This window comes from Pelophylax lessonae (genome assembly GCF_965119305.1).
Source record: "Pelophylax lessonae genome assembly, chromosome: 1".
Classification (NCBI taxonomy): Eukaryota; Metazoa; Chordata; class Amphibia; order Anura; family Ranidae; genus Pelophylax; species Pelophylax lessonae.
The window spans coordinates 363823410-363847448 of NC_138768.1; the positions used below are offsets into that span (position 1 = coordinate 363823410).

At 43.9% G+C, this 24039-nt stretch overlaps 1 protein-coding gene across 2 annotated transcripts in view; it reads left to right on the plus strand.

Annotated features, from left to right (window-relative positions):
• TRPM6 (transient receptor potential cation channel subfamily M member 6) overlaps nt 1–24039 on the plus strand; it is a 316186-nt gene that overhangs the window by 194922 nt on the left and 97225 nt on the right. For both annotated transcript variants that reach the window (XM_082260562.1, XM_082260563.1), the window contains exons 24-28: nt 521–720; nt 3622–3754; nt 11035–12131; nt 15140–15252; nt 15917–16046. In XM_082260562.1, the coding sequence (XP_082116688.1) occupies nt 521–720; nt 3622–3754; nt 11035–12131; nt 15140–15252; nt 15917–16046 (1673 nt within the window). The remainder of the gene's footprint in view (nt 1–520; nt 721–3621; nt 3755–11034; nt 12132–15139; nt 15253–15916; nt 16047–24039) is intronic.

Consider the following 24039-nt stretch of genomic DNA (forward strand, 5'->3'; position numbering starts at 1 on the left):
GGTGATGAGCAGCACAAGGATCCAATCAGTTGTACTGCAGTGCAGGGAGTATGCTGGCAGGAGGGAGAATGCACAGTGACATAGAGATGAGCTCATCCGTCCACTGCTTCTCCTTTCACTGTCCAGTCAAGGGATGAGGACATGGATAAGCAATTAGTGTTGCTGGGCTGTTGCAGAGAAAAATGAGGACCCATGCCGGGCCGTAGAGGTATGTGCTTTGTACATTTCAGGACCGGATGACAGAATTACAAAACCTTTGGCAAACAAAACTGCTCCCATATATGCAATTTATCTGCGTGTATAAGTGGTTGTAAAGGTAAAGGGCTGTTCTCCCCTCTCCCATGTCTCACAGGTTTGGCTCTCTAGCAATTTCACAGTGAGGGGTCATCTATGACAGTCTACTTGTTTCTCTCAGCAGATTAATTCTTTAAGCATTTGTAATCCCTTTTTGAAAATATATATACTGTATAAATTTTTTTTAAAAAAAAGATGTTTTATCTGTTATTCTATTTTCCTTTAGTAATGTGTATCTGGATATGAAATCAATCTCTCACAAGCTGTGGAAATATAACCGCTACCGCTATATCATGGCATATCATGAGAAGCCATGGCTACCTCCTCCACTGATCTTACTGAGCCATATATATTTGCTTACTGACTATCTTTGCCATCGTCGCTCCAACAGTGAGAATGACCAGGATGAAGGAGACTTTGGATTGAGTAAGCATCTCTTTTGTGGACATGATTACATTTTTCAACATTTCCAAATAATATGTACAAATACAGAAAGTGTAAAATGGTCCATCTTTCCTTTCCAGCCTAGAGGAAGGATCCAACAGTGCATATACTGGTATGCACACGAGACATATTGGGCAAAGAAAATTAGTTGGCCCCCTTGCACAGAATAAATGTGACCCGGACAACGGAGCATGGATAAGTGGGTGGGCTTGACCAATATTTTCCCTGAACAGAATAGAATTTTCCCAACTAAGCCTTTTGAGTTTGAAGGGAAAGAAGGACCATGCCAATGAACCAACAAGTGTTAGGTGTTTGAAAAGAGGAAAGGTTAAGGCAATAAGCCCGACTACTTGATATTATTTATTCAGGAGGCACTGAAAGAGTAAACGTACAAATAAGTGTAATCTATTTATAGATAAAAATGGGAATATTTTGCAATCTGATGGAGAAAAAGTGAACCATTTCGATAAAATGGCTCTCTTTATGAACTACACTGCAGTATCTGATTTCATCAGCAGGTGGCAATGCAGTTGAAACTTAACAATATTGATCCTGGTCCCGGTTAAATCCAAGAGGTTCAGTATAAAAAGCTCTACCATAAAAACAAAAAAATTCCACCTAAACTGGAACATGCCATTAATCTGAAAGTGAAAAGAGAGATATGTGATTTGTATATAAGGTGCAAAAGCAGTGGTTTTATGCCATTGTTCTTACATGCAGGAAAACAAGTCACTGTCATGAATAGCTTTAGTTTTCAGGCATTTCCTTTGATACATGCCACTAAATCTTTTCATCCTCAACTATGCACTTTCTTTTATTGCAGCTCTATTGACTCAAATGACCATACTGGCCTGATGGATAACAGGTTATAGGTTAAATGGCCAGCATAAAATGGAGAGTCAACCAGTGGCCTGCTGCGTTTAATCACAGGCTCTATATTATGGGGCTTTATAGCTTGATTTGTCTGTAGTGAGCTGTATTAAAACAGTATTTTCCCTGTGATTAACACACTTGCAGCTCACAGTTCAGCTTTGTTTTCATCCTTTTAAACTGCCTAATTAAATCCAGCTCCTTGCTGACATTATTGTACAATGTGGACATTCAGAGAATCACTGTTAATATACCACTGGGACTCACACTGTTGTTAAACCATCAAACAGAATCTTACATACTAAAATATCCTTTTTATGGGGTTTCTTTGTGCATGAGATAGAACTCTGGTGCCACCATGTGGTCAACTTTCAAACTGCTGCCTGTGGTAGCTTGGTGTTTGACGATTTATAATAAAGCCTGATCCCTTTAGACAAAAAAGCTGGGGTCTTGTCGGTTTATGAGGATTACTTTGTCATGCTCTCTGGTTTGACGTAGGAGTGTCAAAGATAATAATATAAGAATTTACATATGCATTTGTTTTTAACTCATTAACGCTCCACCTTAAGCTGTTGGAACTGATTGCGCCTTAACTATTTATTATAGATTTAAAGTATTGCTCCTAAAGCTAGCCATCCATTTTTTAATCTGATTGGGCAATTTCTTTACTAAAACTGTAAAAATGTAATGCAAGGGAATGCCTAAACAATCTATATAGTTTGTATCCACTAAGGTAGGCTTTTGCACTGCATAGTTGTTGCTAGATCTAAAGGAAATTATACATATTATTTTTTATTTTATTTATTATTACAAGTGCTTTTATAGCCCTGACACTTTACGCAGTGTTATTTACTGTTTTTTTTTTTTTTTTTATTGGTTGAGCCAGATGGACTTGTGTCTTTTTTCAACCTGACTAATTATTTAACTATGTAACTATCAGTGTTGGGGGTAACTAGTTACAAAGTAACTGATTACAGTAACTACATTACTTTTTTTGGTAACAAAGTAATGTAACTAGTTACAATACTAATATTGGTAACTACACTACTTTACTAGGCTATATGAATGCGCTTTCCTGCGTTACCCAAGCCGTGCGATACAATCCTTATTTCGAAGAATAGAGAGGGATGAAGTTTATGACTTTTTGTTGCACTTTATGTTTTATTCTATTTTTTCAGGTTTTGTTCTCATGTTTCCCAAAGCCTGTGTTTATACAATAAACTATATGCAGAAAGAGTGTCATGTATCTTCTTCTACACGGTCAATTAAGAAAGAGGAAAGTAAAGTAATAAGTAGTGAAGTTACTTTTCAAATGCAGTAACTAGTAAAGTAATCTTGTTACAATTTACAGAAGTAACTAGTAACTAGTTACATTTTTTGAGTAACTACCCCAACACTGGTAACTATGTAAGTGTTTTACATCAGGGGCCTCCAAACTTTCTCATCAAAGGGCCAGTTTATCATCCTTCAGACTTTTAGAGGGGCCAGACTGTGGCTAGTAGGAGAAGAAAATATACTGATGTCAGTCACAATGCCCCATCATTGGTGTCAATTAGAGGGATAGTTAGTGCGCCATCATTGGTGTCAGTGAGAGGAATGAATAGTGCTCTATCAATGAGGTCAGGGAGAAAGCAAAGGCCCACATCCCTCCCCTGGGCAGCAGTTTGGAGACCACTGCTTTACATAAATGCATTGTAAATTTTGACATTTATGGACAGCTTATTGCTTTGTACTTATCTATTTCATTTACATTTTTGTTTTAATGCTTACCATCTTATATATATACGTTTGTTATAACTATATCTTTCACTGTCTGCCCTTTTGATTAGCAACTAAACATTAACAAAAAGGATTACTGATTCTAGTTCCTATTGTCTTTATGTGTGGGGGAGTGCACAGAAACATGGATCAGCATTATAAGTTCTCAAACATGCATTACAAGATATATATTCTTCTCTTTCAGTGATATGTATTTATTTCTTGAGTAATTACTTGTCCCCTATGCTTTGGCAGAACTTTACTTGAGTGATGATGACTTGAGAAAGCTCCATGACTTTGAGGAGAAATGTGTAGAGACATATTTTCATGAAAAAAATGAAAGTTTGCATTCGAGCGACAGCGAAAGGATTCGTTCTACGACTGAAAGGTGAGGAAGACCTAACACTTCTATAGAATAGGTCTAATCAAGACTATAAATGTGATCTTTGTGATCCTTGGTTCATAATCCCCTCAGAGCTCTCACAAGGTGTCTGTCCATTTGGCCTGCACCTGTCTGTGGGCTGCACATCATCGTTCTATCCCCATTATTACAGATTAGGTTTAAAATACATATAAAATCTAAATGTTTTTTGTTTTTTGGCTTGAGTTGTCAAGAGTTTTTTTTTTTCAGAGTCAAAAGGCATCACCATATGCTTGGTTTTATTCAATTTTAGTTAGAGATAAGTCGTAGCTGTCTCTGCGACTAAGCACTAATGGGTTAAAAGTATCAACGTTAGCGGTTTCTAGGAGAAGGCCTGTCATTGTGGTTTTGTTTCTTCTCAGAAAAATACACTCTTAGACAGTTGTCACAAGAGCAAGTTTCCCTGTTGGAAGATTTACCTTCTATTCTTGTTCTTGTGACAACTGAAACATTTTAAATTTTCCCTTACTTTCAGTCCCGATGACAATGGTCCCCAGAACAAGGAGAGAGAGTGAATCTCCCTAATACCCAAGAGAGAAAAGGGAGGGGATGGGGTAGGTTGAAAGGGAGAAGTTAGAGAAATGGTGGGAAGGGAGGGTTAAGAGTAAGAGGGAGACAGGGGGAGCCATAGGTTGTGTTTGAAAAGAGAGGGATTGTATAGATGTTACAAAAAGGAATGTATGTTGCCCCAATATACAATGAAACATAAACTTGTGAAAGTTTTAAGCAAAGTACCTCTAGGACAGTGGTCCTCAACTCCGGTCCTCGGGGCCCACTAACAGGCCAGATTTTAAGTATTACCTTGGGGAGATGCAGACTAGAGTACTGCAATCACTGAGCAGCAAATGAGATCACCTGTGATGTAATTTAGTTACATAGTTACATAGTTAGTGAGGTTGAAAAAAGACACAAGTCCATCCAGTTCAACCCATGATGAGTGTGTGTTTGCTTTTAACCGTACATTGTGTACCCCTGTATGTTGTGGTCTTTAAGGTGTACATCTAATAGTTTTTTGAAACTATCTATGCTCCCCGCTGATACGACTGCTTGTGGAAGAGAATTCCACATCCTTACCGCTCTTACAGTGAAGAACCCCTTACGCACTTTAAGGTTAAACCGCCTTTCCTCAAGTTTTAGTGAGTGGCCACGTGTCTTATTGTATTCCCTTTCTCTGAATAGTTTGTTCCTTATGCTAGGGTCGCCAGTACAGTATTTGTACATTGATATCATATCCCCCCTCAATCGTCTCTTCTCCAGAGAGAATAGGTTCAGTGCTTGTAGTCTTTCCTCATAGCCGATGTCCTCCATTCCCCTAATTATTTTTGTTGCCCTCCTCTGGACTTTCTCCAGTTCCAGCACATCCTTCCTGCGGACCGGTGCCCAGAACTGGACAGCATACTCCAGATGTGGCCGGACCAGAGTCTTGTAGAGCGGGAGAATAATCTCTTTATTTCTGGAGTGAATCCCCCTTTTTATACATCCCAGTATTCTGTTGGCTTTGCTTGCGGCGGCTTGGCATTGCATGCCACTGCCAAGCCTGTTGTCTACCAGTACCCCCAAGTCCTTTTCCATCCTAGACTCACCCAGAGGTTCACCCCCTAGTGAATAGCTTGCTTTCTGGTTTCTGGCACCCAAGTGCATTACTTTACATTTTTCTACATTAAACCTCATCTGCCATGTGGTTGCCCACCCCGTTATTTTGTTCAGGTCTGCTTGCAAGATTTCCACATCCTGCATAGAAGATATTGGCATGCCTAATTTAGTATCATCTGCAAATACTGAGATTGTACTAGATATCCCCTCCTCTAGATCATTTATGAATAAATTAAACAGGATTGGTCCCAGGACAGAACCCTGGGGGACCCCACTTTCCACACCCGCCCAATCCGAGTACTCCCCATTAATCACCACCCTCTGGACTCTCCCCTGGAGCCAGGTCTCTATCCAGGTACTCACCTTATGATCCATACCTACCTTCCTTAGTTTGTACAGTAAGCGTTTGTGAGGAACGGTGTCAAAGGCCTTTGCGAAGTCCAGATACACCACATCCACAGGCTTTCCTTTATCTAGATGGCAGCTCACTTCATCGTAGAAGGTTAACAGATTGGTTTGGCACGAACGATTTTTCATGAATCCATGCTGATTTCTACTTATAATACCATTTTCATTACTAAAGTCTTGTATGTGGTCCCTTATCATCCCCTCCAAAATTTTGCAGACTACTGATGTTAGGCTGACCGGCCTATAGTTACCCGGGATATATCTCGGCCCCTTTTTAAATATTGGTACCACGTTGGCTTTTTTCCAATCAGCTGGCACCATACCCGTCTGTAAACTATCCTTAAAGATCAAGAATAATGGTCTGGCAATCACCTGGCTGAGCTCATTAAGAACCCTCGGGTGCAAGCCATCCGGTCCCGGGGATTTATTTATGTTAAGTTTCTCTAGTTTAGCTCTAAGTCTATCCTCTGTTAGCCATGGCGGCACTTCCTGAGGTGTATTATTTAGTTCGGCCTTACAAGCGGGTTTCGTGTAGCCCCCCGATTCCTTTGTGAAGACTGAAGAAAAGAAATTATTTAACACTTCCGCCTTTTCTCTGTCCTCGGTGGCCATTTTTCCTTTATCATCTTTTATGGGGCCAATGTGCTCTGGCCTGGCTTTCTTACTGTTTATATACTTAAAGAACTTCTTGGGGTTCTTTTTGCTCTCCTCCGCTATATGTCTCTCGTGTTCTATTTTAGCCGCCCTGATTTCATCTTTACATTTCTTATTACACTCTTTGTAGTGCTTAAATGCTGCCAATGACCCCTCAGTCTTGTATTTTTTGAAGGCCTTTTCTTTAGCTCTAATATACATTTTAATGTTGGAGTTTAGCCACCCAGGGTTTAGTTTTGCTCTTTTAAATTTATTTCCCTGTGGAATGCACTGGCCCACTCCCTTGTTAAGTATGCTCTTGAAGCACTCCCATTTTTCCTCCGTGTTCTTTGTTCCCAGGGTTCTATCCCATTTGATATTTTCTAGCAGCGAGCGCAGTTTAGGGAAATTGGCTCTTGTGAAATTCAGCGTCCTTATATTACCCTTGTGTTTCCTATTACTGTAATTAATACTGAAACCAATTGACCTATGGTCACTGTTCCCTAAGTTGTCCCGTATTTCTATATCCATGATCAGGTCTGTATTGTTGGTAATCAGTAGGTCAAGTACCGCATTGCTTCTTGTCGGTGCATTCACCATCTGACCCATGAAATTGTCCTGCAAAACATTTAGGAACTGCCGAGCCTTGGCTGAGTGTGCGGTTCCTTCTGCCCAGTCTATATCTGGATAATTAAAGTCCCCCATTATAATGACATTTCCCATCCTTGCTGCCAATCCTATCTGTAACATGAGGTCCGCCTCACCCTCCTCCCTCTGGTTGGGGGGCCTATAGCATACGCCCAATATTACCTTCCCCGCCGTGCCTTCCCTTTGAAGCTCTACCCATAGGGATTCTGCCTCGTCCATAGCTCCATTATTAATATCATCCCTCATATTTACCTGTATACTGTTCTTAATATACAAACATACCCCTCCCCCTTTTTTACTTTCTCTATCTCTGCGATAAAGGGAATACCCCTGAATGGACGCCATCCAGTCATGAGAGCTGTCAAACCAAGTCTCAGTTATCCCCACAAAATCTAAGTCCTCCTCAAATATCAGCAGCTCCAGCTCTCCCATCTTGTTGGCCAGGCTTCTGGCATTGGTATACAAACCTCGTAATTTTGATCGGTTATATTTATCCTCTTTTGATGTTTTTAGGCTGCTCTCTTGATTTTTCCCCGTACCCACCCTGGGTATAGGAGCTCCGCACACCCTATCGCTAATGCCCCCATTTCTGCCCTCTGAAACTTGCTTTCCACTGGGTAATTCTACATCTGTACCCTCCCCCCCATTCCCTAGTTTAAAAGCCCCTCTAACTTTTCGGCCATCCTCGCACCCAGTACGGCTGCACCCACCCCATTTAGGTGCAATCCGTTCCTACCAAAGAGCCGGTGACCGACTGAGAAGTCGGCCCAGTTCTCCAGGAACCCGAAACCCTCCTTACTACACCAGCTCCTCAGCCACTCGTTAACTTCCCTAATCTCCCGCTGCCTCTCTGGTGTGGCTCGAGGTACAGGTAGTATTTCGGAAAATATTACCTTGGAGGTCCTAGTCCTCAACTTAGCGCCTAAGTCCCTGAAATCGTTTAGGACTCTCCGTCTTCCTCTGCCTATGTCATTGGTACCCACGTGTACCATGACAGCTGGGTCTTCCCCAGCCCCACCCAATAATCTGTCCACCCGATCCGCTATGTGCCGAACCCGAGCGCCCGGCAAACAACAGACTGTTCGGCACACACGGTCTTTGTCACAGATTACACTGTCTGCCCTTCTAATAATTGAGTCCCCTACCACCAGCACCTGTCTTTCCTTTCCCTTTCTCCCAGCCTCACTGGAGGAGTTCTTCCCCTGGCAGCTAGGGGTGTCGCTCTGCTCCAGCAATGCTGGTCCCTGACTGGTTTCCCCAACATCACACAACGGGGCGTATCTATTGGGGTGCTCCAGCCCAGGATCAGCCTCCTTGCCTTGTTCCCTTCTACCCCTCCTAACTGTCACCCCTCTACTCTGCTCTGATGCCTGCACCTCCGATACTCCGCCCACCTCTGTGCAGACCCCTGCCTGCACCTGATTGGTACAATCCTGGCTCTCCCCCGGCATGGACATTCGTCTCAGTGTTGCCAGCTGCTTCCCTAGATTCAGGACCTGAGCTTCCAGGGAAGCAACGTGCTCACATTTTGCACATTTGTATTCGCCTTCGATCACATGACCGAGGAACGCATACATTTCACAAGATGTACACCGAGTCGCATCTCCACACCCGCCGGGCATTGTACCTACTATCTAATCTAATGGGGATTCAGTAATTTAAGCCTATCCTATGTGGCTATTTCCTGGCTTCCTAACGCTACCTTCTCACCCTCTGGTATTCCGCTCCACTCACTTGACACTCAGTTGCACAACACTCACAATCTCACAGCCAGGTCAGACGCACAACACTGAGTCGCACCGCCCGGTCAGACGCACAACCCTCAGTCGCACAGCCCGGTCAGACGCACAACACTAAGTCGCACAGCCCAGTCAGACGCACAACACTAAGTCGCACAGCCCGGTCAGACGCACAACACTAAGTCGCACAGCCCGGTCAGACGCACAACACTAAGTCGCACAGCCCGGTCAGACGCACAACACTAAGTCGCACAGCCCGGTCAGACGCACAACACTAAGTCGCACAGCCCGGTCAGACGCACAACACCGAGTCGCACAGCCCGGTCAGATGCACAACACCGAGTCGCCCAGCCCAGTCAGATGCACAACGCTGAGTCGCACAGCCCGGTCAGACGCACAACGCTGAGTCGCACAGCCCGGTCAGACGCACAACACCAAGTCGCACAGCCCGGTCAGACGCACAACACTGAGTCGCACAGCCCGGTCAGACGCACCACGCTGAGTCGCACAGCCCGGTCAGACGCACAATGCTGAGTCGCACAGCCCGGTCAGACGCACAACACTAAGTCGCACAGCCCGGTCAGACGCACAACCCCGAGTCGCACAGCCCGGTCAGACGCACAACGCTCAGGTAGTAACAGGTACTCCCAGATACTCAGGTACTCACAGATACTCAGGTACTCACAGGTACTCACAGATACTCAGGTACTCACAGATACTCAGGTACTCACAGATACTCCCAGATACTCAGGTACTCACAGGTACTCCCAGATACTCAGGTACTCACAGGTACTCCCAGATACTCAGGTACTCACAGGTACTCAGGTACTCACAGATACTCAGGTACTCACAGATACTCAGTTACTCACAGGTACTCACAGATACTCAGGTACTCACAGGTACTCAGGTACTCACAGATACTCCCAGATACTCAGGTACTCACAGATACTCCCAGATACTCAGGTACTCACAGGTACTCAGGTACTCACAGATACTCACAGGTACTCACAGATTCTCAGGTACTCACAGGTACTCACAGATACTCACAGATACTCAGGTACTCACAGATACTCACAGATACTCAGGTACTCACAGATACTCAGGTACTCACAGGTACTCAGGTACTCACAGATACTCCCAGATACTCAGGTACTCACAGATACTCCCAGATACTCAGGTACTCACAGGTACTCAGGTACTCACAGATACTCACAGGTACTCACAGATTCTCAGGTACTCACAGGTACTCACAGATACTCACAGATACTCAGGTACTCGCAGATACTCAGGTAGTAACAGGTACTCACAGGTACTCAGGTACTACACTACACCCTCAGTCAGTGTACAATCTCAGTCACCAGTCTTACTTACCTAGTGTATGTCCCTTTAAGTCTGACTCTAGCAGTTCCTGGCTTTTTTTTTTTTTCCCTCAGACGGTCAGTCTCCGCTCTGCACCCGCCTCCCTCTGTCACTTCCCGGTCAGCCTTTGCTCCGCTAGTCTCCTCTGCTCCCTCTCTGTCAGGGGGGGGGGGGGGTCCGCACCACTCGCCGCCCGCCGCAAAAAAAAAAAGGGGGGGGGGGTTTACTGTACCGCTCGCCACCCGCGATAAGAGAGGGGGGGGTCCCGACCCGCTTGCCGCTCGCTTGCCGCTCGCTTCTGGGGGGGGGGGGGGTTCGAGCGCCGCTCCCCGCCGCTGCTCTCCTGGGGGGGGGGGGGTTACTCACACGCGGTCGGTCGGTCGGTCGGTCACGCACAACACACTCCTCTCTCCTGCACGCCCTGACAGCCTCTGATCCCGCGCTCTGCTCCTCTGCTCTAAAGCACCACCTGCTGGACAGTTATCTTGCAAACCTGGCCTGTTAGTGGGCCCCGAGGACCGGAGTTGAGGACCACTGCTCTAGGGTACTTACTACTACTTCCTCTCCAGGGGCCTCAATTCTGCATGGAACTGAGTCTAAGTTTGTTGTATTAGGTAGGAAAGGCTCCCTTTCAGTACAAGAATGGACCTGTCATTCAGTTGCTCCTTTAGTTTCTAGGGCTAATCACCCATTTGTTTCTTACACCACCACCAGCAAATATACACAGGTGAGCTGCCATATGAATTAACCTTAAATCTGTCTGCACAACAGCCATCTTCTTGCTGATATGATCTGCAATAACTAATACTATAATAATGCCAACACAAGCCAGTGAATTATGTTCTATGATTTTTCCTTTTGTCGCAGAACTGAAGAAATGTTCTTGCAACTTAAGGAGATGGGTGAAAAGGTTTTCTATATCAAAGACTCCTTGATTTCATTGGACAGTCAGTTGGGGCACTTACAGGACCTTTCTGCTTTAACAGTAGATACATTAAAAGTCATCTCAGCAGTGGACTCTCTACAAGTGGAAGAGACCTTTATGAAAGACCAAACGATGATCTCCTGTAAGAAGATACCACATAGCTGGAGTAATGCTACATATTCACAGCACACCAAAAAATATAATTCTTATAGTATGCCACCTTCACTTTTAAAGACATTGGCAAGGAGTCAAATGCCTTCAGAGTGCCACTCTCCCACTGAGCAAACACTCCCACATTTTCCTGACTGTAGGATGGAAGAACCTGAAACAGAGAGCGATACTGTAACTTCAGGAGTATCATCAGAAAGTAAGTCAGCACCTCGGTATGGAAATTTTCTCCTTGTTCCTTCAAGTCCAGTTGGATCTCCATGCTTTGATGAGCCTGTTTTGAGCTTTTCAGTCATTGAACAGAGATGTCAACTTGAATCAGCTTCCAAAGATGAAAAAAACAGAGATGCTGCTTCCATTACAAATGTTATCCAGTATGTGTATGAGCACGAGGAGAAAGAGTTGGACAGTGAGCAGCCAATACAGGAAGACCTAAAGCTTTCTGTGATGAACATAAATGAGTCACAGGAAGATTCAGCAAATGAAAACACTTCAGATGAGGGATCTGCAAATGTTGAAGTTGAAAATTCTCCAGACTGTACCAGTGATGAACCTACAGGAGGGTTTGTGAATTGGGCATTTTCAGAGGAGGGTGAAATTGGAGTATTTAATGGTGGAAAAAGTCAGCAGCTTTGCATTCATCCCAATCACTTTAAAGACTGCCAGTGCGTAAACAACTTTGACCATAAAGGTCTGCACATTGAAACACAAGTGTCTTCCAATGACTCTGATAAAGCTGTTCTAAATGTTGACAACCCAGTACAGAGCACATCATTCTGGACCAGTCCTCTGCACCTGAGCTGGAATTTCCAAAAGTCGAGTTTAAGAAAGCACAAGGAGAAGAAAGATGGGAAAACAAGTATAATAAAAGGTGATTAGAATACCTGAACCCACTAGAACCATTTTCTAGTAAATGACATTACTGGCATCAGTAATAGTAATTTTCTTGATGTGAATCCTTTCTGGTTGATTTTGCGGCTTGATCTAGGGAGCAGCTATTTTACCTATGTGTAGTATGGTATAGCTATACTATGTTATTGTGGTAAGCTGTCCTTTTTATGGAAACATTTCTGTAAAGAGAATTTTGAATTAATTTATATAATATGACCTTACAGAGAACCTGTCATGATAAAATGATAGAAGCAGCCTTAGTCATGTTTTTTTCTATACAAATTGCATGTCCTACAGTTGTCATCCACATCTTTTAGCTTCTCTGACAAATGAATAACTGATATAGAATAAGTATGTAGGTTAGAAGTTAATACTTCTAGTTGGTTGCAACTCTAGTTTTAGTGACTCTGTTGTGAAGCAGTAAGATTACCAAGACAACCTGTAAACATGCAGTTTTTATAACAAGTTCCAAGTGGCGAGTCTCTTCTTTATTTATTGTAGGGTCTTCAAATTTTCTAAAATGTGTCCACTTACCAAAATCTCTCCCATGTGCTGGGTGTAGGAATGGCAAATCCATATATACTGAAGCACCAGTACTCGTGACATTTTAGCGCTGGTTGTCTTTTCAAATATAGTTCTCTATAGGTGTATTACGTAAAGGGCGTGGTCTTTAAGAAAGTGACTAAAATATCTCAAAATTTTCCCTAAAAATCTGTTGTTTTTATTTATCTTTTTTTACACTGAAATTTTATTGATAGTTTTTCAGTAAAAGCACACAAAAAAAAGAAAGAACAACAGTAAACAACCATCAGTTCCATAAATACACAGTACACTCTAAATCTATATACAGTATAAACAAATGCTGGTACCTAGTTGAGGAACGACATATGACATCAACCGGTTGTACATTCAAGGGTTAGTCAGCTGTAATTGCAATGGGGTGGGTTGTATGATTGTATACAAAAAGTGTCATAATTCTATGTTGAAGAAACACTTCTGTGGTCTTTATGCCATAGTTTCCATTGTTTGTAAAATGTGTAAGTATTTAAATGGGCTTTGGCAAACATATATTCCATTAAGCATGGATCATTAATAATATAGATCATATGGTGGAGAAAGAGTGGGTTATTAGCTTTCCAGTTATGGGCAATGGATGGACAAGCTGCTATTAATCAGTGTATAACCAGAGAAAGTGTTTCAATAGGCCAGATACCCAGCCCCAAAAGAGCTTGTTTGAGGGGCTAAAACAGTATCAATGCCCATAATCAAATGGGCAGCAATAGATTATAAGGTAGGGCATTCCCACCAGATATGAGAGAGTGATCCATTCTGTGACCCATGATAAATGCTTAAGGGTCCCCACTCAGGCTGTCAAGGTCCGATGAGTTGGATGCCACTGGCTAGTGAGGGTGCAGGCTGAGAAAAGTTTCATCTAGACCCAAACCATACTTCAAAAATAGGGAGAGATAGCCTGGCTGGTGCACACCTCACCGGGCCCCAATATTTAGCAGGTAAAAACAGCCTCAGCTCGATTCATCCAGACCACAACTCCAACATGTTTTTCCCCGCCCTCGGAGCTTAATCATGGAGATGAGGGTCTGCTGGTGGCAGGGGAAAAACACTTTCATCAGGAGCCTAAATATTGATGTAGATAAACCACTCAAAAAAGTTAAAGGTGACAGGTGAGTGAAAACGTGCACCTTGTAGCATGTAAGTCCAAGTCCCTGAAAATAAACCTTTTCAGAAACTTCACATGTCATATAGCAATAATGAGAACCAATAGACAATTTAGAGGCTTGCATTCACAGGTGCAAAAATGTAAATATGGACTTAAAACTATAAGTGCAAAAATAGTAAAAATAGAAATATTGCATATGAACTGTAAAAAGAAAAGAAAGAAAAATTACAAACTACCACAAGCGATCCTACAAAAGCCTAATCCCCTAGTTGAAAAAAAATAAAAAAAATATATTAGTTTTATTTAGTTTCTGGTATTCACTTTAAAATACGTAGTACGAAAAAGCTAAAAAAAAAAAAAACATGTCTTAAAAGACAGGAGAAAACTAAACATTACATGATTTACATAAGGAAAAAAGGACAAAGACCCATTAAAATATCTCTCATACCAACAATAAACTTCAATACACAAACGTTTAGGAGAAATATTGCCTTAGATAGGGGGTCAGAACTAGCACAATCAAAGGGAGCTGATAAAGTAAGCTGTTAGGACACACTAAACTTGGATGAATCCATTCACAGGATTGACTTGGGTGAATAAATGGTCTCCAACTGAGGGATGATATGGATGGGCTGTGTAGGCTCACAATACCCATAATCAAATTAATGATTGCTGTAGGCTGCCATTGCCTAACTTTCAAAAGCAGTTCTATTTCTGGAAGAGGAAAATCTCTGTACTTAATGATGCAGACATGTGCTCTACACTGCAGCTACATAAATTGGCAGCTGTCTAACAGGTTAACCTTAATTGATCAGTCCAGTCCAAATTGCTTTTTCAGTTTTTAGTCGATTCTTGAGAGTAACACCACCTTACAGTTCCATATACAAGTATATCTTAGGAAATTCCATGGTAAGATCTAAGTGCTTGAGTTTCCAGGACTTTGCTTATCCTTCTTTTTTTTACAAGGATACATGCTCTTCTTTCACTATATATTATCCTCTTGAGAGTAAAGAAAAAAGGACTAGCCACATCCCAGTCTCTAAGATACGAAATACAAAGACATCTTTAATAAACTTTTTCTAGTATCATGAGGAAGGGTTAGAACTTCTATTATTTTTAAATTCAGCTGTCCGTGTCTCTGTTGCAGATATATCACTTCACTTCCTATCCTATCAACAAGTGTCATCACATAGATTGAGGGAAAATGCAATTGCAACTCTTCTCCATACTTCCAAATCTAAAGTGCCACTTCAAGCTCTATCTATGATGCCCAGTCATTTATTTATTTTTATTGCCTACCTTGTTTGCAGAGTTTGCAAAGCCTTCAGATTTTTATCAGCTTGGGTGGGCCAAAGAAAAACTTCGTAACACCTTCAGAAGATCATCCAAAGAAAAGACAAAGAAGACTCAACTTCAAGTGCCTGTAAGATATTTGGAGATGCTGTACTTGTTCTTTATGGTGTTAGGCCTGAGATGTTTTAGCATGCAATATGTGTCTTTCCTGCTAACATTGTACACATGTATAAGTCAAAAAAGGACATTTGTTTGTGATATTTACTGCTCTTTATTATGTCAATTCCAGAAAATATTCACCAATCATGTTGTGAGTTGTAGACAAGTTCTTACTTATCTAGTTGTCATGCACATAACCTTTTAAATGCATCTTCTCACTGAATATTGCTTAAAGTTCATGTGTCTCTGTGTGCAAGCTGTTGTAAGAGACATACAGTAAGACTGAGAGCCTCATGCGGCTACAAAGTGTGGGTGATGCGGTCATCCACACACAAATAATATAATATATTATCCTAATATCAATGAGTTAGTAATAATATTACAGGAAGCGCTTCTTGAATAACATAGATTAAGTGGCCACTGGCCTAATACAGCAGCATTTTACAAGTTTATCTCACAGGCCCTTTGCAAAATCTTATATTATTTGTTGCATGGTCTGTTATTCCACTTTTTTAACTAGAGAAGGTGATACTATCATGTAATGTAAATGTTGCTGACCTGTTCCTGACAAGAGATCAAGTGTTCTCTTTAACCATATGCAAGAGGTCTTTATTTAAGCCTGGTCTCCCTTATAGGTCATTACTGTTGATGGCTGTTCTCAAAGCACCGAGATGAGCTCAGAACCAGCAGACTGCAGCAGCTGGAATTATGAAAAAGAAGAACAAAGCAAGAACAGGTTGACTGTCTCTAGTTTCAGTCAGCTAAGTAAGTGGCCACCTGCTGCTAACAAAACAATGTGATCTATTCCCTGGTATTTATTAAGCTCTTTGAGTAAGTGCTGGATTACGGTGTCACAGATAGGATGGTTGCTTGGTTGTCCTGGCCATACTACTAGTGCTACAGAATTAAAAAGGGCTGTTCAGCCCATTAAAAGCTGGAAATAGCACTGAAGGAAAAGAAAGCAGGCATAACATGTTTACTCTTATGTAAATACGTCTGTAAACTTTATGAACAAGATGGAGATTGCATTTAAATTGGACATTTGAGGTTTCCAAGTTTGGAAGGCCTAGTTTCTGTTGTTTGAGCAGACTGCAGTTTGGAAAATGCTCACGGATTTGTTAAAATAGCATTAATCTGTGGTAGAAGATGGCAGTTATTAAAAATAATATACTGAATTTAGATTTTAAATTATTTTAAATTATTAGGATGTATAAAAAAATTAGTTGCCAGTTTTGGCCAGATGTCAGCTGTGAAAGGGGCCACTTCAGTACATCAGTGGCCCACTGTCAGATAACTGTACATCTATGTAATGCAATTTTCTAAAAAAGTAATGCCACAGAGATACATTTCTACATAACCATCTTAAATCATGGAACAGCAAAAGAAGGGGAGGGGGGAGAAAAAGGGAAGATACGTATAGGTGGGCATTAAACAGTAGACCCTTGATATTTCAATTTACTTCACAACAATACATGTGTATCCAAAAGTACAAATGTTGCCTATTTATACATAGAAGAATATAAGAGTCGGTTCACACTAAGGCGACACGACTCTGTACTACTTCGGGGGCGACTTGTGCATTGCCATGCACCATGACTTCGGAACGACATGCATGGACTTCACATAATGGAAGTCTATGCAAGTCGCTCTGAGGTCGCCCCAAAGTAGTACAGGACCCTTTTTCTAAGTCGGAGCGACTTGTGTCGCTCCTATTAGAACGGGTCCTGTAGCAGTCAATAGACTGCGAGAAAGCGGGACTTGTCAGGCTGACAAGTCGCCTGACAAGTCGCGCTAGTGTGGACCGGGTCTAAAAGCCAAACATTTGTCAAAAAGGACATACAAAGCCCCAGAAAAATATAAAATCATATATATATATATATATATATATATATATATATATAGATTGGAGATAGTAGGACGTGATGTAGGGTATACCACATGGAGTTTGCCTACATGTTTCGCGGTACAGTCCACTTCTTTGGGGCTTCCTTCTCCATATCTGACTCAACACATCTCTAAGTGATGCATCAAGTGTGTTCAGGCTAAGGGGAGACTTTCAGCAGTCTCAACAAAGGGGCCTATATCACATGATGTATATGCTCTGCATAGGGTAGGTTACTAGAAGGCTGGCAGAAGGACCGATCCCTCCCTGGGGTTTACAAAATCAGAAAGGTCTATGATAAAGTTTGTATTAGTATTCCCATATCAAGTTGTATCCCCGCTGCACCAGGTAGCATATAAAAAATAGAGAAGCAACAAGTGTGTCTGGGGTCCCCCGAGGACCCGTTACTCCAACAAAAATCATGGCTTTATGTTTCAAGGCTGTTAAGGGTGGCACACAGCCACTCACATATCATGCTGTACAATGCTAGAAGCACTGTCCCAATCCGGGATCAGGCTTGGAGTTGGTGCTGAAACAGCAAGCAAGCTTGTGGTTGTAAAAGGCTCGGTTTGGTACACAAGCAGCAGTAACAGTATAAGAACAAGCAGAAACATAAGTGCAGATTAAGCCAAAGTCAGTAGCTGAAAGTACTGGATTCGAAGTGGAGTAGTCAATAAATCTGCAGCCAAGACGAGTAGTGGTAGATAAGGACACAGTGTGTAACAGTAGCAACAAAGTGCAAGGTCTTGGCATAAGCATAATAATTTGGCACACAGGAATTGAAGAGGTATGGCTTAAATAGGAAGTTCAAGTGAGCAGTGCGGAGTTCTGAGTTCAGCAAGAAACTGGGTATCAATAAAGACTGACCAAGTAATCAGCAAAGACCTTGGGTTTGGATCTAGATCCTGACAACTATGTAATAAGGTTCCAGTGCCATTAGAATGATCCTTCATTGTTCTTCACAATTTGGCAGCTGAATAGTGCACTCAACCCTGGTTTGTATATCCAAAACCAAAATGCAAGCATATTAAATCCTTGTTTCCCTAATCTTCTGTTATAGGTGTACTGAGTAAAATATATAAATAATATATTTCATACTCTCCGCCCAGGCTAGTAATGCCTTTCATGGCTTTTATACTATGGCTAGCCAGTTGCCTAGGACAGAAGGTAGGAGAGCGCATCATAGAGTTGGCCTGGACAGGCATTAGGTTTAAATTGGTCCCTTGGGTTAGCAAAAATTTACTTTTTCCAGTGATTTACATAAGTAGATCCATAAAAAAGTAGGTTTTATTGCTGACTAAATTATCTGTTAAAGGTGTAAATTGCTTTCTTCTTTTCATCAATCCAGGAAAGTAGGGACAACAGAGTTATTAAATGTAATCAGACATTTCTCTATCGCTCATTGACAGACGTAGTCTTCTTGATTCTCAAGAGCTGGGTTATGTTGTCTCCGCAGGAGTAGGACTAGGCAGAAAGACAAAACGTTCTGGCTCCACCTTAGGGGCAGTCCCTGAGGGTATATCCTCCCTCTCTCTGCTACAGGGAATCAGTTTTTTTCTGTCTAGTCAGGAGTAAGGACCTAAGTTCCTTGCTGGGATCTTTTGGTCCTGGCAAGACTTTTTTCTTTAAGAAAAAGACATTTTTTAGGTAGTTTTCTCCAGTGTTTTTTCCTGTGAGATCTTCAAGCAAAAATGCCGGACTGGGCGACACTTGTGGTCACCCCAGCCGGCCTACGAGCGCGCGCAGACCATGGCATTGCGCTTGGTCGGCCGCGACACATTCAAGTAAGTATGCGGGGCCGGGCGACGGGCTGGATGTTGAGATCCAGTGGTCACCCCGGTTTCTGCCTACGAGCGCGTGCAGACCAGAGCTCCGCGCTGGGTCGGCCGCGACGGAGTCCCAGTGGAGGGACTGACCTTGCGAGTTAAAAGTCTCGCTTGGACGCCAGGAACCAGAGAGTCGAGGCGTCCGGAGTGGTCCACAAACCCCCACCCCGGTGGAGAGGGTATTGTGAAGAGAGGGTGCCTGTCGGTTCGGTATGGTGAGTAAACGTTCCCTTTTTTCCTCGTTATGAGGCAGTATGTATTATGGGCCCCTCCATATATGGTCAGTATATATCTGATACTTACAAGTCCCCCTTGTAATACAGCATGTGTTTGTGGGAAGTGGACTTGGTTTAAGAGCTAACACTCTACCCAGCAGACTGTAACATTACAGCAGACATAGGAGGTATAATTCTACCTTATGTGTAGTGTATCTCCTGTAGATCCATATATCGCCTCTTAGCAGAGATGCAGGTGGATGTGCTGGGAAAACGATTTCGGCGGTCCGCCGCCATTTTGCCGTAGACCAAATGCATGTATGTCCTCAGGTCACGCCGGCCGCCATGTTTTTGGAGTCTTATGTCTCTTCTATGGGGGCGGCCATGTTTTGTGAGCCCAGCTACCTCGTGGAGAGCTGGGAACGCCGGAAGGCGTACACAGGGGGCGGAGCCACGTCCTTCTACCCGGGAAAAAGCAAACAGCTCCTTCCAGTCTGTGTAAGACAGACGCTGACTGCAGTTGGTTGGAAACTGCACTGCATCGGTTGGTGAGCCTTGGGGGTCCCTCTCTCTCTCTGTGGGATCGAGAAGCAGGTACTCTGAGGGGCGCTATTGCGCTAGGGGGAGACACAAAAAAAAAAAAAAAAAAAAAAAAAAAAAGTTTTTTTGTTTTGCTGGCAACGGTGTCCTGAATTAACATGGACCCTGCCACTCATGTATCTCCTCCGGATCCCCTCGAGGGGTCTGCGGGATCCTCCAGCACCCCATTGACAATTGAATCATTGTCAGCTATTATGGAAACTTTTGTGTCCCGGGTGAAAGTGGCTTGTCAGGGACAGGGCGCAAGAAAGCGACCCCCGCCTAACCCCATATTATCTGAAACCTCGGATTCAGACTCTGAGCCCATTTCTGCAGTTGCAGGTACTTCATCTGGGATTGGTGTCTCGGGTCCTGTCTCTTCAGACAGTGAGGAGGATGTTTCGGCATCCGCCATAGCCCGAGAGGAAGCGTTGGTAAACGCACTCATTGTATCTGTTCAAGAGACCTTAAGGTTACAGGGTATTCCATCGGAAATAGCTGAAACTGAAATCCCTTTTGGGACTAAAAAACGCATCAAAGTGGTGAAGGTTTTTCCATTGCCCAAATGTTTTGGCAATCCAATCGAAGAAGAATGGCGTCTGCCAAAACGCACTTTTACTATTTCTAAACGCATTGACAGGCGTTATCCGTTTGAGGAAACCCTTATTAAGAAATGGACAGAACCACCTGTGGTGGATTCACCAATTGCTAGATTGAATAAAGCCACAGTTATTCCTTTAGAAGACGCTCCGTCTTTTAAAGATCCAGTGGATCGCAAGATAGAAGCTATGTCTCGCACCATGTTTTCCTTGATTGGATCAGCTTTCAGACCTATAATAGCTATTGGTCTGGTTTCGCAGGCTGTAACTGAATGGACCAAGTGGTTACGCTGCGACTTAGAAGAGGTCCCTCAGGCGGTATCAGATTTGTTGGAACAAATGATACAGGGGTTACAGTTTGTGTGTGATGCGGCGTTAGACGCCACTCCATTATTGGCCCGAGCATCAGTCTCAGCAGTGGTTCTCAGGCGTACACTGTGGCTAAAAGGTTGGTTAGCCGACCAAGGTTCCAAAAAAGCATTGGCTAATATCCCCTTTTCAGGGGAGCGTCTATTTGGAGCCAACTTAGATGAGATCATTAAAGATCTCACGGGTGGAAAGAGCACCTTTTTACCGCAAAATTTTAAAGGTAGAGGAACTCGTCAAAGACGAGGGCCTTCTTTTTCTGCTCACAAGAGGTTTTTTCGTCCCGCGGGTGAAAAAACGAAGTCCTCCAAAGCTCCTGCAGGAGGCGTCAGGGGTCGTTGGTCGGGCAAGCAAAAGCCCGCCCCCTCCAGACCTGAAGATAAACCATCCAAAGCCTGAAGGTGCGCCCCCACCCATAACTGGGGTGGGGGGACGTCTTCGCCGGTTCCCGGATCCATGGCTTTCCAGAATCCCGGACAAATGGGTTTGCGAAGTCATAAGGTCAGGGTACAAGATCGAGTTTCGATCTCTCCCACCGGCGCGATTCTTCCCTTCCAATATCCGACTATCCTCAGATCGTTTAGAAGATCTGCGGAGAGCAGTCACAGATTTACTACAACAAGGAGTGGTAGTCCACGTTCCTTGGACAGAACGGTTTCAAGGGTTTTATTCAAACCTATTTACAATACCCAGGAAAGAGGGCAAAGTGCGTCCAATTCTGGACTTAAGAGCGCTCAATTCTTTTGTCAACATAAGAAGATTCAGAATGGAGTCCATTCGCACAGTAGCAGCCTTCCTGCATCCAGGGGATGTCCTAGCGTCCATAGACATCAAGGACGCCTATCTTCACATTCCCATTTTCGCAGGACATCAGCGGTTTCTACGCTTTTCCGTAGAAGAGAACCACTATCAGTTTGTGGCGTTACCTTTCGGTCTCGCCACGGCTCCGCGGGTCTTCACAAAGGTGTTGGCCCCAATGTTGGCACTTCTGCGCCAAAGAGGCATATCGATCCTTGGTTACCTAGACGATCTTCTGCTTCATGCAGAGTCTCCTCAGACCTTGCTACAAAACATAGAAATTACTATGATTTCTTTACAGGAATTCGGGTGGCTGGTGAACCAGCAAAAGTCATTTCTGGTTCCCACCCAGAGGCTCGAATATCTGGGTCTAATTTTAGACACAGTCAAGACAAGAGTTTTTCTTCCGGTAGGGAAACTCCAAAAGATTCAATCAGCAGTCCAGTTGTTACTGTCCAACAGCTGGTCTTCCCTTCGGACTTGCATGAGGGTTCTGGGGTTGATGGTGGCTTCATTCGAAGCAGTCCCATTTGCCCAGTCCCATACCCGAATTCTTCAGCAAGAGATTCTTCTCAGATGGAATCGGAATCCGGAATCCCTGGACAATCAGATCCGATTGAGCAAACAGACCAGAGAGTCTCCGGTCTGGTGGCTTCGGTCACCAATGCTCAGCCAGGGAAAGTCATTTCTGCCAATATATTGGACGATAGTGACCACGGATGCCAGTCTATCCGGATGGGGAGGAATTCTCGGTCAGTTATCTGTCCAGGGACTTTGGTCCCCGGAAGAATCCAGGTTACCGATAAATGTATTGGAACTGAGAGCGATCAGACTTTGTCTGATTCACTGGACCGAGCAGCTCCAGGGCAGCCCGGTTCGGATCCAGTCGGACAATGCCACGGCCGTGGCTTATGTCAATCACCAGGGGGGCACCAAGAGTGTCCGAGCGGCCAAAGAAGTGGCTTGCATTCTTCGCTGGGCGGAACGATTTGTTCCAGCAATCTCTGCAGTGTTCATTCCGGGGGTGGAGAATTGGCAGGCAGATTATCTCAGCCGTCAGACTCTGGATCAGGGGGAATGGTCCCTCCATCCAGACATTTTCCACCAGTTGTGCCTACGGTGGGGCACCCCGGATGTGGATCTGTTGGCATCACGATTCAACAGGAAAGTTCAGAGATTCGTGGCTCGCTCCCGCGATCCTCTAGTAGAAACCGCAGACGCACTGATCGCCCCGTGGGGGCAATACCAGCTAATGTATGCCTTCCCTCCTCTCGCGTTACTGCCAAGACTTCTTCGCAGGATAGAGGAGGAAGGAATTCCAGTAATTCTGGTAGCTCCGCACTGGCCTCGTCGAGCTTGGTACACCGACGTGGTCAGACTGGTGGCGGATGTCCCGTGGAGACTTCCTCTCAGGGAGGACCTACTGTCTCAGGGACCGATCTTCCATCCTGCTTTACGATCGCTGGCTTTAACGGCCTGGCTATTGAGACCCAGGTGCTGAAGGACAAAGGTTTGTCAGCTTCAGTTATTCCTACTCTAGTTGAAGCAAGGAAAGCGACTTCCAGAAAGATTTATCATCGCACATGGAAGTCCTACATTGCATGGTGTGAACCGTTGGGGTTCCGTCCTCGGTCTTATTCGATTAGTCGAATATTAGCTTTTCTGCAACAAGGGGTTGAGCAGAAACTGGCCTTGAGTACTATCAAGGGTCAGGTCTCAGCGTTAGCTATTTTCTTTCAGAAGCCTTTGGCTACTCATTCCTTGGTGCGGAATTTCATCCAGGGGGTGCAACATCTGGCTCCGCCAGTGCACGCGCCGTTACCCCCCTGGGATCTTAATTTAGTGTTGTCGGTTCTTCAGAAACCTCCCTTTGAAGATATTAGGGAGATTCCTCTACCTACGTTGTCCCAGAAGGTGGCCTTCTTGGTGGCTATTACTTCTGCACGCAGGGTGTCAGAACTGGCCGCATTATCTTGTCGTTCACCATATCTGGTGGTTCATAGAGATAAGGTGGTTCTTCGTCCGAATCCATCCTTCCTACCAAAAGTGGTTTCAGAATTTCATCTGAATGAAGAAATTGTATTACCTTCCCTGTGTCCTAAGCCCAGTCATCCTCGGGAGTTTGCTTTACACTCCTTGGATGTGGTCCGGGCGATCAGGGTATACTTGAAAACGACAGACTCGTTTCGCAAGACGGATTCACTTTTTGTGATCCCAGATGGACCCAAAAAGGGGTTGCCTGCATCTGCCGCGACCATTTCCAGATGGATCAGACAGACGGTAGTACAGGCTTATTCTATTAAGGGTCGGGAGCCCCCGTTCCCTGTTAAGGCGCACTCCACTCGGGCACTTAGTGCGTCATGGGCCTTTCGCCATCAGGCGTCAGTGGTCCAGGTGTGCAAGGCGGCTACCTGGTCGTCGGTGCATACCTTTACTAAACATTATAAAGTTGATGTAATGGCATCGTCTGATGCCTCGTTTGGCCGCAAGGTT